The 15,212-nt window shown below is 34.1% G+C and overlaps 1 protein-coding gene across 7 annotated transcripts in view; it reads right to left on the bottom strand.

The window, feature by feature from the left end:
* Window positions 1–15,212, bottom strand: part of STAG1 (stromal antigen 1) — a 402,324-nt gene that overhangs the window by 17,419 nt on the left and 369,693 nt on the right. For all 7 annotated transcript variants that reach the window (XM_042954675.1, XM_042954671.1, XM_042954673.1 and 4 more), the window contains 3 exons: window positions 13,488–13,589; window positions 9,621–9,769; window positions 8,772–8,900 (listed from right to left, as the gene is read on the bottom strand). In XM_042954675.1, the coding sequence (XP_042810609.1) occupies window positions 8,772–8,900; window positions 9,621–9,769; window positions 13,488–13,589 (380 nt within the window). The remainder of the gene's footprint in view (window positions 1–8,771; window positions 8,901–9,620; window positions 9,770–13,487; window positions 13,590–15,212) is intronic.

Below are 15,212 nucleotides of genomic sequence, written 5' to 3'. Positions count from 1 at the left end.
GAAAACTACAAAACTGATGAATGAAATGAAAGAACTAAATATATGGAGACACATTCCATGTTCATGCCTACAAAGACAAAGTACTAAGTCAGTTCTTTCTAACTTGATCTATATAGTCCATGCAGTTCCAACCAAAATCTCAGCAAGTTATTTTGTGGATATTGACAAGTGGATTCTAAGTTTTATATGGAGAGGCAAAAGACCCAGAATAGCCAGTACTGAGGGAGAGCAGCTAAGTTCGAAGACTGACACGATACAATTGTAAAACTTACTATAAAGCTACAGTAAAATCATTTTGCAAAATATAAGTATACCATCATCATACTGTATACCTTAAACTTATACAATGCTATATGTCAAATTTATCTCAATAAGGCTGGAAAAATGAGAAAAAAATCTATAGTAACTAAGATAGTGTGGTACTGGCCAATGAATAGACATATAGATCAAAGGAACAGAAAAGAGAACCCAGAAACAGGCCCACATAAATATAATCAACTGATCTTTGTGACAAAGGAGCAAAGGTAATAAAATGGAGTAAAAGCAGTCTCTTCAATAAATGAACAACTGGATGTGCAAAGCAAATAAATGAGTCTAGACACAGAGCTTACGTTGTTCACAAAAACCAACTCAAAATGGATTATAAACCATTTTGTAAATGTAAAATTTATAAATGTAAAATGTAAGACTATAAAACTCCTACAAAATAATATAGGAGAAAACCTAGATAACCCAGGGTATGGCAATGACTTTTTACAACACCGAAGGCAGGGTCCCTGGAATAATAATTGATAAGGCAGAGTTAATTAAAATTAAAAACTTCTGTTCTGCAAAAGACACTGTCTAGAGAAAGAGAAGACAACCACAGACTGGGAGAAAATATTTGCAAAATACATATCTGATAAAGGAATTGCTATCTAACATATAGAAACAACTCTTAAAACTCAACAATAAGAAAACAAACAACCTAATTTAAAAATGGGCTACACATCTGAACAGATACCTCACCAAAGAAAATATACAGATGGCAAATTAAGCACATTAAAAGTTGCTCCACATCATATGTCATCAAGGAAATGCAAAATTAAAATAAGACACAACTAGGGGCACCTGGGTGGTTCAGTGGGTCAAGTGTCTGACTTCAGCTTAGGTCATGATCTCAGTTTGTGAGGTCAAGCCCCGTGTCGGGCTCTGTGCTGACCGCTTGGGGCCTGGAGCCAGCTTCTGATTCTGCATCTCCCTCTCTCTCTGCCCCTCCACCACTCACGCTCTGTTTCTCTCAAAAATAAACATTAAAAAAAATTAAAAAAAAAATAAGACACAACTATACACCTATTAGAATGGCCAAAATCTGAAACAATGACAACACCGAATCCTGGTGAGGATGTGGAACAAAAGAAACTCTCATACATTGCTGATAGGAATAGAAAATGGTACAGAAACTTTGGAAGATAGTTTTGCAGTTTCTTATAAAACTAAACACACTCTTACCATGTGATCCAGCAATCACAAGCCTTAGTATTTACCCAAAAGACTTAAAAATTTAAGTCCTTACAATTACCTACACAGGGATGTTTATATCAGCTTCATTCATAATTGCCAAAATTTGGAAGCAACCAAGATGTCCTTCAGTAGGTAAATGGCTAAATCAATTGTGGTATTTCTAGACAATGGTATAATTCTCAACATGAAAAAGAAATGAGCTTATCAAGCCATGAAAGGACATGGAGGAACTTTACATGCATATTACACTAAGTGAAAGAAGCTTATCTGAAAAGGCTACATACTTTGTGATTCCAACCATATAACATTCTGGAAAAGGCAAAACTATGGAAACAGTAAAATCATCAGTGGTTGCTAGGGTTTGGGTGATGAGAGGAAAGATGAACAAGCACAGCACAGAGGATTTTTAGGGAAGTGAATAAAATACTCTGTATGATTCCATAATGATGGATGCATGTCATTATACATTTGTCTAAACCCACAGAATGTACTTCAAGAATGAACTATAATGTAACCAATCATGAACTTTGGCGATTATGATATGTCAAGGTAGGTTTATCAATTATAACAAGTGTATCATCTTGGTGGTAGATGCTGATAATGGGGAGACTATACATGTGTAAGGGCAGAGTGATACATGGGAATTCTCCTTACCTTCCCCTCAATTTTGCTGTGAACCTAAAACTTCTCTAAAAATTAAGCTTAATCAAATCAAATCAAATCAAATCGTTCTCTGTTAGTTTGGAAGACTGCACATACCCAAGGCTGCCCCTTCTCAGAAGCAATGAGAGAGGGAACTTCCAAGCTGCTAGTCTTCTGGCTGACTGTGGAGCAAAATAACACCCCTGAATTGTGACAGCAGTCTTCAAGCGACACACACAACAAAGAGTAAAAAGTAAAAACCTAAATGGCCAAGGGGGTTTAAGCACAACCTTTGATTAATGAGTCTAATGCTGACATAGGCTTGACTCCTAGGAATTCAAGCCAAATGATAAAAAAAAAAAAAAAAAAAAAAAAAGGGGAAAAATCTGAGTAGGGATAGCAGAGGCTGCACACTGTAAGAGAAATAGACTTCATAGTTTGTTCATCCAAATCTCTAAACAAATGACCCAGCAAACAACATCAATCTCTAGGGGTGCAGCGAATTGGTATGAAGTGTACCTAAATTATTTCACAACGTATCATGTATGCAACATATTATCTAAATTGTTCAGTTTTAAACAAAAAATTATGAGACATGCAAAGAAATAGGGAAATATGACCTACATGTAGCAGTAAAAAAGTGAGCAATAAAAACAGTGGCCCATAAAGATTGCAAAGCAATATTTTAAATATGTTCAAAGAACTAAAAAAATATATACATAAGGAATGAAAAATATGTCACTATCTCATTAAATAGAGAATAAGAAGAATAAAAAGAAATGATAAAAAGAGAACAAATGGAAATTTTGCAGTTGCAAATTACAATAACAAATTAAGAATTCTCTATGGGGCTCAACAGATTTGAACTGGCAGAATAAATAGTTGGTAATCTTGAATATATATCAGTAGAAATTATGTATTCTGAAGAGCAGAGAGAAAGAATAAAGAAAAATGAACAGAGCCTCAGAAATGTGCGATACCATTAAGTGCACTGATAGGTGTAGTGGAAATACCAGGAGAAGAAAGGAGTAGAAATGCATTTAAAGATATAATAGAAAAAAAAAAAAGATATAATAGTTAATACTTCCAAATTTGGTGAAAAACATTAATCTACACATTATCAAAGCTCAACAAAGTCCAAGCAAGATAAATTCAAAAAGACCCACACCCCGATGCATCATAGGCAAAATGCTAAAAGCTAACACTAAAGGAAAACTCTTGAAAGAAGAGCAAGTAACTCATGATTTCTCATCAGATGCAATGGAGGCCAGAAGTCAGTGGGACAGCATCATCAATGTACTGAAAGTAACACACTATCAAATCAGAATATTTTATCTAGCAAAACTCTATTTCAAAGCTAAAGATAAAATAAAGACACTCCCAGAAGGAATAAAAATAGAGAATTAGTTGCTGGCTGACCTGACTTAAAAGAAACAATAAAAGATGTTCTTCAGGCTGAAAGCAAATGATGCCAGAGAATACACATGAAAAAACAAAGAGAGCTAAAAGGTAATTATTAAGTAGTTATGAAGGCCAATATAATTGCATATTTATTCTTTTCACTAATTTAAACAAGAATTGTATAAAATAATATGTATCACTGTATTGTTGAGCCAATAACATAGAAATGTAATATATTTGATAATAAATACAAAAGAAATAGGTGGGAGCAAAGATATATTAGTGTAAGGAAATGATGCCAGATGGTATATCAAATCCACAGAAAGAAATGAGGAGAACCAGAAAGGGCAAATAAGATTAATAATATAACAGGCCCCTGGGTGGCTCAGTCAGTTAAGTGTCCAACTTCAAGTCAGGTCACAATCTCATGGTTTGTGAGTTTGAGCCCACATCGGGCTCTGCTGTCAGAGCAGAGCCCACCTCGGATCCTCTGTCCCACTCTGTCTCTGCCCTGCCCCTACTCACACTCTCTCTCAAAAATAAATAAACATTAAAAAAAAGGTTACTATAACAAACTCTATAATAAATGTATACTTGGCTCCATTTCTTCTCTCAGTATATTTAAAAGACATACAATTATATCAAATATAATTATAATGATGTATTGTTGGGTGTGTAACATATTTAGATGCAGTATGTGTAACAATAATGACACAAAAAAGAATAGAAATGGAGCTATATAGGGGCACCTGGGTAGCTCAGTCAGTTAAGCATCCGACTTCAGCTCAGGTCACGATCTCACGGTTCATGGGTTCGAGCCCCGCGTTGGGCTCTGTGCTGACAGCTCAGAAGAGCCTGGAGCCTGCTTCAGATTCTGTGTCTCTCTCTCTGTCCCTACCCTACTCATGCTCTGTCTCTCTCTCTTTCAAAAAAATAAATAAACATTAAAAAAAGAAAAGAAAAGCTATATAGAAGTAAAGTTTTTATATTTCCCTAGAGTAAATTTGAAGAAATTTTGATAAGATGTATATTTTAAGGCCTACATAAACCCACTAAGGACATAACTAAAAAAGTACAATTAAGTAATTTTGAAGTAAGGGACACCTGGGTGTCTCAGTCAGTTGGGTGTCCAACATGATCTCATGGCTTGTGAGTTCAAGCCCTACAGTGGGCTCTGTGCTGACAGCTCAGAGTCTGCTTCAGATTCTGTCTCCTCCATCTCTCTCTGCCCCTCCCCTGCTCACACTCACTCACACTCTCTCTCAAATATAGATAAACATTAAAAAGAAAAAAATTTTAAATAATTTGGAAGTAAAATGTTACACTAGAAAATATCCACTTAATATAAAAGAAGTCATGGCCAACTAATCTTTGACAAAGCAGGAAAGAATATCCAGTGGAATAAAGATAGTCTCTTCAACAAGTGGTGCTGGGAAACCTGGACAGCGACATGCAGGAGAATGAACCTGGACCACTTTCTTACACCATACACAAAACTAAACTCAAAATGGGTGGAAGACCTAAATGTAAGACAGGAAGCCATCAAAATCCTAGAGGAGAAAGCAGGCAAAGACCTCTTTGACCTTGGCCACAGCAACTTCTTACTCAACATGTCTCTGGAGGCAAGGTAAACAAAAGCAAAAATGAACTATTGGGACCTCATCAAAATAAAAAGCTTCTGCACAGCCAAGAAAACAACCAGCAAAACTAAAAGGCAACTGACAGAATGGGAGAAGATATTTGCAAATGACATATCAGATAAAGGGTAGTATCCAAATCTATAAAGAATTTCTCAAACTCATCACCCAAAAAAACAGATAATCCAGTGAAAAAATGGGCAAAAGACATGAACAGACACTTCTCCAAGGAAGACATCCAGATGGCCAACCAACACATGAAAAAATGCTCAACATCACTCATCATCAGGGAAATACAAATCAAAACCACAATGAGATATCACCTCACATCTGTCAGAACAGTTAACATTAACAACTCAGGCAACCACCGATGTTGGCAAGGATGCAGAGGAAGAGGATCTCTTTTGCATTGCTGGTGGGAATGCAAACTGGTGCAGCCACTGTGAAAAACAGTATGGAGGCTCCTCAAAAAATTAAAAATAGAACTACCCTATGATCCAGCAATTGCACTAGTAGGTATTTATCCAAAGTATACAGGTGTGCTGTTTCAAAGGGGCACATGCACCCCAATGTTTACAGCAGCACTATCAACAATAGCCAAAGTACGGAAAGAGCCCAAATGTCCATCGATGGATGAATGGATAAAAAAGATGTGGTGTATATATATACAATGGAGTATTATTCAGCAATCAAAAATAATGAAATCTTGTCATTTGCAACAACGTGGATGGAACAAGAGGGTATTACCCTATGTGAAATTAGAGAAAGACAAATATCATATGACTTCACTCACATGAGGACTTTAAGATACAAAACAGATGAACATAAGGGAAGGGAAGCAAAACTAATATAAAAACAGGGAGGGGGACAAAACATAAGAGACTCTTAAATACAGAGAACAAACAGGGTTGCTGGAGGGATTGTGGGAGGGGGGATGGGCTAAATGGGTAAGGGCATTAAGGAATCTACTCTTGAAATCATTGTTGCACTATATGCTAACTTGGATGTAAATTAAAAAATAATTTTAAAAAATATATAAAAAAGGCAATAAGGGAGGAAATAGCAAAAATAGATCTATAGAAGCAAACAGTATAATGGCAGAAAATGAAGTGTCTGACTCTTGATCTCAGCTCAGGTCTTGTTCAATCCCCACAGTGGGCTCTGTGCTGGGTGTGAAGCCTACTTAGAGAAAAAAAAAACAAACAACAACCCAAAACATGATCAAACTACACTCTATCTATAAGAAGCAGAGTTTACATTCAAAGACAAAAAGCCAGAAAGTGAAAGGATGGAAAAAAAGTATACCATGCAAACAGTAAATAAAATACAACTGGAGTGGTTATATTAGTATCAGACAAAATAGAATAAGACAAAAGTTACTAGAGCCAGGGAATGACATTTTATAATGCTATTTAAGAGTCAATCCATCAGGAAGGCACAAGTATACACATAAATACACCTAACAAAAGGGCTAGCCTCAAAAGGCATGAAGCAAAAAATCGACAAATTTGAAAGGAAAAATAACAATTCAGTAATAGTTGAGGAGACTTCAATACCCCACCCTCAATAATGGATAGAACTAGACGAAATATTAACAAAGAAATAGAAGACTTGAACAACGCTATTAAAAAAAAAAAAACAAAACCAACCATATGCCACCTGACCTAACAGATACCTCAACACCACTGAACACCAGCAGAAGAATACATATTCTCCTGAAGTACATATGGAACATTCTCTAGAATAGACCATATATTGGTCTATAAAACAAGCCTGAATAAATTTGAAAGGATTAAATTATACAAAGCATGTTCTCGGGGCATATGGGTGGCTCAGTTGGTTAAGCGTCCAACTTCGGCTTAGGTCATGATCTTACAGTTCGTGCCGGCTGCTCAGAGCCTGGAGCCTGTTTCAGATTCTGTGTCTCCTCTCTCTCTTCCCCTCCCCTGCACACTGTGTCTCTTTCTCTCAAAAAAATGAATAAAACATTAAAAAAATTAATTAAAAAAATTCATGTTCTCTAACCACAATGTAATGAAATGAGAAATCAATAATCGAAGGAAAATTTGGAAATTCACAAATATGTGGAAATTAAATAAAATACTCCTTAATAACTAAGATAAAAGAATACATCACAAAGAAAATGAGAAAGTCACTGAGATGAATGAAAACATAAATGCAACATATCAGAATCTGTAAGATGCAACTAAAGTAATGCTCAGAGGAAAATGTATATCTGTAAATGCCCAGAATAAATAAGTTTTCAAACTAACCACCCCCCCCCCCCACACACACACAAATACCCAACATCACTCATTCTCTATCATATTATTCTATTTCAGTGCCTGAGACTCTTGTTCCTATTTTATGTTGTGTCCCCCTTACATTAGAAACTTTGTATTGTTCGCTGCCTGGGCATACTAGAATAACAGTTATACAACAGTACCTGACCATATTGTTTAATAAATCTTTTTTGACCAAATGAAGTCGGCATCTCTCCTTAGAATTATCACTCATATTCATATGATTTTTAACTGTCTCTCCAAATTTCTGTTTATTTAGCATTATTACAACTGATATACCTTTCTACCAAATTCATAAAATTCAGTATCCCATCAATATTTTTTATGAAAACTGCATATATTACTTCTTTAAACTATTATCAGTTATCAAAAATAAAAAAATAGAAAAATAAATCAATCTTCTTGGACCAAGTCAAATAAAAAATTCAGTTTACCTTTGAACATGGATTTGAATTGTGCACGTCCACTTAAATGTGGATTTTTTTTCAATACACTACATACCATAAATATATTTTCTCTTATGACTTTAACATTTTCTTTTCTCTAGCTTACTTTATTATAAGAAAGCATAAAATACATATAACATATGAAAGATGTTAACTATTATCGGTAAGGCTTCTAGTCATTAATAGGCTACAAATAGTTAAGTTTTTGGGAAGTCAAAAGTTACATAGTACAGCATAGAGGGTATAGTCAATAAGACTGTAATAATGTTGTATCATGACAGTTACTAAATTTACCATGGTGAGCACTGTGTTATGTATAGAATTCCTGAGTCACTATGTTATATACCTGAAACTAACATAATATTGTATGTCAACTATATTTAAGTAATAAAAAATAACATTAAAAAAGTGTGAAATTTAAAATTTAATAAATACCCTTTTATTTTAAATTAAAAAAAAGTTAAAACACGATTTTTGATTGTGAGGAGGTCTGCACCCCTAACCCATGTTGTTCAAGAGTCAACTGTAAAACTAAAATATAATTAATGTAAGAGGAAAAAAGAAAGGGTTACACAATGGCTAAGCCAATGTTCCTACTTCTTTGAATTGTGGAATAAGAAAAGAAGTCATTGCCCACTTACTCAATTTAATCTTGCAAATTCTGGAGTACTAAAGGTGAACAGTGAAAGAACAATTATACAGATGCTTGCAAGAAAACTATGGTTCCTTAAAACAATCAGAGCATATGTTATCAACAGTAATTATATCTAGATGACTAACATTTTTCCAAAAAATAAAACATTTAAAATTACAAGGGTATCATGATGAAAGTAACTTACACAGTCTTTTTGTCCTGTCGAAGAAGTTTAGAAGAAAATTCACTTAATACTTCCAGGAAAGCCAGATTAGGAGGGGGATATTCTTGTCCTTTCTGATTTTGGTATTTAAAGGCAAACTCTATGCCATCCCTGAAGTAAAAGAAAATAACATCTTATTTTTCCAGATAAGTAGTGTAGTTCTCTCAATAGGCTAGAATTTCAAAGTAGTTGAAAAGGCAGGAAAATCATCACTGAAGGAAGTAAAATCCGATAAATTTGAAGGGCAAAACAATGTTAATTTGTATGACATATATACCTATTAGTATTCTATTATTTACAGTAGAAAAGTATTAGTTGTAGCAAATAATATAAAAAATAGCTGAATAACCACAAAGCTAAATTCCTGTATGTATCTTATAGGGGTAACACAATACCCTGGAAAGGGCATTAGATTGTCAGAAACTTTGGTTCTCAGAGTTGGGTCACGGGACCAAGCAGCTATATGAGGTATTTAAACGTAAGGTATTTAACATTTTCTGTCATTCAGTTTTTAGTTATGAAATAAAGTTGACCAAATTAGTACAGTGTTTTTAAACCCATGTCTCCTATAACATTTTCTCACTGACCAGATATTTTGTTAAATTTTACTTTCTATTCTTTATAAATGACAAAATAGAGAGTTGAAGTATTTTTCAAATTCAAAAGGCCCTCCTAGTTGAGAATAACTAGATGACACAACCTCTGAAGTTATTGTAACTTAAAAATTCTATCATTTGTCACTTTAAAAATGGGTCAAATAACATTTATTTCAGTTAAATTCCAGTAAAACTAAATTCTTTATAACATAAAGGGTTTATTCAGCTCACTCACTTGTGAAGTGTGGCAACTGCTTCTCGTGTCTTGATCTGATCCAGTCCGAACGTAAGGGCAAAACGACGTGCCAGTTCTTTAATGCCACTGACATGGGCAGATGTCCTATCTAGATTGGGACCTTGCTCTTGGACAAGTTCATTAAACAACTGGTTGAAAGAAAAAAAGAGGAAAAATCTACAGCTAAGAAATATTTATTTCATTTATTATCAGAATAGGTAATATAATTTAAAAATATTTAAAAGGCACATGTTAAAATTTCCCTCCTTATATTTAACCATAGTCACACTGTTCCCCTTCTCCAAGTCATCTACCATTACTAATTTCTTGAGCTCATTTTCATGCTAGTTGTGTGATTAAATGTGAACAGGAATTTCTTTTTTTTTTTTTTTTTTAAGTTTCTTTATTTATTTTGCAAGAGACAGAGACAGCACGTGTGGGGGAGGGGCAGAGACAGAGAAACCCACACAAGCTCATACAGCCCATGCTGCCAGAGCAGAGCTTGACGTGAGGCTTGAACTCATGAAACTAGGAGGTCATGACCTGAGCCAAAAGCAAGAGTTGACACTTAACCGACTGAGCCACCCAGGTGCCCTAGGACTTTATTTCTTTTTAACAAAAAAATAATGTATTTTAGGCTGGGGGAAAAGAAATATGCTTATAGAAATATACTTTATATTCATAAACATTTACGTATTCTTTTTGTTGTTTCATAAGGATGGCAATATACGATATATGCGGTTCAGAACGTTGGTTTTTTTCACTGATTATATCTTTAGACAAGAACACTATGTAAAAAAAGACATTTGGATATATGGGGTGATTTTTCCTACCCACCAACAAAATATACAAAAAGGTTCTTAAGCTGGGTGGAGGGATTTTATAAATTACACATAGATTGCACATATTGTATCAGAATAACAACAACCAAATAAATCTGGAGTACTAAAGAATATAAAAGCTATCATCATTCTACCACCAAGATCAGACACTTAAATTTAGCTATACATATCTGTCTTCCCTATAAGATATGAATAGTCCAGGCTTTCATCTAAAGCCACTCCCTACTTATTTACTAGATCTCACTCCATTTTACCTATTTAGCAATTTTGCTTTCATGCTTACGGCTCTGTCCTGCATCCTTAACTATTCCCTCTCTACTAACTGCATGCATCTTAAAAAGAAACCAACATAAAAAAAAAAACAACAACCCATAACTTAACTCTATCTCCTATGTCAGCTAGTAATGCATCGTTTTGATTCTCTCTATGGCAAAGATCCTAAAAAGGATTGTTTACATTGTTTTTCTTCACCTCCTCACTCCCAATCTCTCAGTTCACTCTAATCATACCATTCCATTGAAATGGCTCTTCTAGTAATTATGTTGTCCACCTTCTCATTTTCTTCACCAACAGAGTGTCATGACTAGAAACAGCAGGTCTTCAAAAGATTTTCAAATTTATTTACAGATAATTACTTATAAATTTTTAAACTTCAAAATGTTTTCAGAAATGGTTGTACACAATAGCCTTAAATTTTAAAATGTATACTTAAAATGAATACAAAAAATATCTCTTTGTGCAAAATTCAAGTAATATAAAAATAAAAGTTCTCCTTCCTCTGTGCCATTAAATATTATTCTTCTCTCCAAAGGTAATTTATGTTAAAGTTTCAAGGTTTTCTAGACTAGTTTAGACACACCAATATATCACATACACAAAACTTCTAATATAAATGGTACTATCCTATATATTTTGTCCTGAAACTTGCTCCGTTTTTTCCCGCTTTTTCAAGTTGTTATTTAAATTCCAGTTAGCTAACAGAGGGTGTAATACTAATTTTAGGTGTAGAATTTAGGGATTCATTACTTACATACAACTCCCAGTGCCCATCACAATGAGTGCCCTCCTTACTACCCATCACCCATTTAAGCCATCCCCCCGCCTACCTCCCCTCCATCAACCCTCAGTTTGTTCTCTGTTAAGAATCTGTTTTGTTTCTTAAATTCCACATGAGAAAAATCATATGGGGTGTCTCTCTGACTTGTTTCGCTTAGCATGATGGTCTCTAGCTCCATCCGCACTGCTGCAAATGACAAGATTTCACTCTTTTTTATGGCTAAGGAATATTCCATTGTTTATTTTTGTGTGTGTGTGTGTGTGTGTGTGTACCTCTTTGAATGTGCGTGTCTCTTTCAATTAGTATTTTTGTATTCTTTGGGTAAATACCTAGTAATGCAATTGCTGGGTATTGGACAGTTTTATTTTTAACTTTTTGAGGAACCTCCATACTGTTTTCCAGAGTGGCTGTACCAGTTTGGATTTCCACCAACAGTGCATGAAGCTTCCCCTTTCTCCAAAACTTGCTATTTTTCACTTAATATTTTGTCTTAAAACTTTTAGCTACTTCAGAGTTTCACACTTTAACCATTCTTCTGCTGAATCTCCAATCTTTCAATATTATAGACTGCTACAATAAAACATATTTTACATACATATCTTTGTGTGTACCTGCATGTACCTCTATAGATACCTAGCAGCAAAAAGTGACTTTTAAAAGGAGTATTTATCTTCAATTTTGATATATTCTGCAAAATTGTATTTCAAGAAGGCAATAGAATTTTCTTAAAAAAAATTTTTTTTTTTAAGTTTACTTCATTTATTTTTAGAGAGAGAAAGAGAGAGAGCAGGGGAGGGGCAGAGAGAGAGAATCCCAAGCAGGCTCTATGCTGACAGTCATGTGGGGCTCAAACTCACGAATTGTGAAATCATGACCTGGACTGAAATCAAGAGTCGGACACTTAACTGACAACTGAGCCACCGAGGTGCCCTGGCAATAGCAATTTCTTTCACAAAAGACCCTTTTTCTCTACATCTTTATCAACTGTTGGTATTAACAATGATTTAAATTCATGCTAATCTGTTCATCAGTGACAAATATCTCTTTGTTTCAATTCGTATTTCATCAATTATTTAAAAAAAATTTTTTTAATGTTTTATTTATTTTTGAGAGACAGAGACAAAGCGTGAACGTGGGGGAGACACAGAATCTGAAGCAGGCTCCAGGCCCTGGGCTGTCAGCACAGAGCCCATCATGGGGCTCAAACCCACAGAACGCAAGATCATGACCTGAGCCAAAGTCAGACACTTAACCAACTGAGCCACCCAGGCATCCCTTTATTAATTATTAATGAAGTTATGCCTCTTCTCATAGGGTTATTGTTTTATAAGATTTCTCTTCTGAAAAGTGGCTTTTCATATCCCTTGCTCACTTTTCTAAGGAATGTGTTTTTGTTATTGATTTGTAGGATTTATTAAGTATGATTGAAAATATTTCCCCCAACCTGTCATTTGTTTTTAACTTTGTTCATAGGGCTGGTTGACATATAAATGTATTTAAGTTTACATACACAAACCTACAGCCCCACCTACCTCCTGAAATCTCTGTATTAATTCATGAGGCATTTATTAGGGACTCTGATTTATATATGTGACCTATTTCATTATTTGAATACTATTCTTGCCCTTTCTTCATTAAATATGTTAAAAAAATATTTATGTATTTTTCTTTTTAGATGAGTACTTTTTAAAATATCCATTTGCATTTCATCTGGTCCAAGAGTAGATAACTTTAGTAGGATTTCATTATTTGAAATGTGTACTATAAGACTATCTTCCAAAAGAAAAGACAGATAACACATGTTTTTGTACCAGAAAGTATCCATAGTAATGTATTAATTACTACTTATTATTACTTAAACAATGACCTAGTTTAAGTGAGGTAAAATATACCTAGTACATACTAAGCCCATAAAAGTACTCAGTAACATTAATTCTAACCTTTACCTCTTTCCTTTAGATTTCTTACCTGCTGTAAACTGAGAATGAGGGTCTTGGCACACTGAATTTTATCAATCTGTCTGGTTTTACTCAGTGTTTCCTTAATAATATCACCATAGTCATTGTAATACTATGAGAAAAAGAAAGAAAATACAGCTTTAAAATTATTGAAATTTCATGAGACAAAGTAGATTGGTGAAAAAAATGGAAGGGGGAGTTCAGAGGTGTTTAATTTCTTCATCTTAAACATAATGAGAGACAAAAGATATTGTCTAAAGTTAAAGGAATACACATTTGATATTTAAGATTAAGAAACAGTGAAAGTTAACGATAAAACTGAAAACTGGGAATTGTAGAAGAGGAAGATAGGTAAACAAAATTCCTTATTCTCTATAATACGGATTCAATAGACATCACTTAAAAGGTAACAAATCAACAAACAGAACTTTGGTAGAAACTTAGCAAAGAACTAAAACCAGAACAATTAAAACTGCTTACCTCTGGGGAGTGAGCCTAAATAAGTGGGAAGGGCAGATTAGGGTCACAGACTTAACTTTAAATACTTTTGTGTTCTATCTCATTCCCTGTCACCACCACATGTGTGTATGTTACTATTATAAAAAATAAAAACAATGACTTGTTCGATAGTGACTGAGAAAAATTTAACTAATTCCTTTACAATTCAGTTTTTTGATATAGGATTTAAAAAATTTTCCTTGTGAGTAAATAATTTAAAAAAGCCTTATTTAAAGCCATTAAATCTGGATGTTATTTCCAAGTGAAAGCCTAAAAACCTACAACTTATGTGAAAAAGTAATATATTAGCTTAGTAATTGGATTTTTATAATTTACAAAAAAGATGGTTATGCTTCCATGATATAAGGTGCAAAAAAAGAGAAAGATACAATAATACACTAAAGTGGTTAAACAGGGAGATCTCTAATAAATTCAGATTTGTAATGGTCATACAGAGAACTGGGGCAAAAAGCTATATATATACACCTAAGGGTATATAACAAAGAGTAGCAAATAACTATCAGAATACTCTCAAAAAGATTACAGCTTTTAATGAGAAGCACAACAATTGCTAAGGATGATAATAAATTTTGGATAAGGCTCATTTCTTGAAATCAATACAGTATTATAAAGGGATGAAAAGGAAAAACCATGGTATACTCATATTTATCCATCCAAACATAATGTTTAGATATTATGCTAGGAAGCCATCTCAGACTCCTTTCAGTTAGGTCTCTTTCTATATCCTGTGTTTGCTTTGTAATTTGTACATCTACCACTACAATAATTGTGCTGAGGTTTTATGGTTTAGTGGGAAGAGCTAAGCTTGGAAGCTAGACAAACCTAGAATCAAATTCCAGTTTTTGCTATTTATAATAGTTATGTGACCATGGAAAGTTACTTAACCTTTTTGAGCCTTAATTTCCTTATCTGTAAATGACAGGATTACTGTAAACAACAAACATAATGAAAGAGCCTCAGAACAGTATCTCATATATAAATTGCACAGAACAAAGGCAGCCACTCATTATTACCATGTTACATTATATTATGCTTGTATTTCAGTTTCCCTATTAACCTGTAAGCTCCTTAGTGCAGAAATCATGTTTTATTTAAATCTCTGGCTATCAACACAGTGTTGGTCACACTGCAGTTGTTCAGCAAAATATGATGAATTAATTACTATTTATCCTACCTAGAACTGGACCATACATAACTAAACATGGATAAAGATGCA

This window comes from Panthera leo, chromosome C2 (genome assembly GCF_018350215.1).
Source record: "Panthera leo isolate Ple1 chromosome C2, P.leo_Ple1_pat1.1, whole genome shotgun sequence".
Lineage (NCBI taxonomy): Eukaryota > Metazoa > Chordata > Mammalia > Carnivora > Felidae > Panthera > Panthera leo.
Note: the sequence above shows the minus strand (reverse complement) of the source record. Positions and strands in the feature narration are given on the sequence as shown.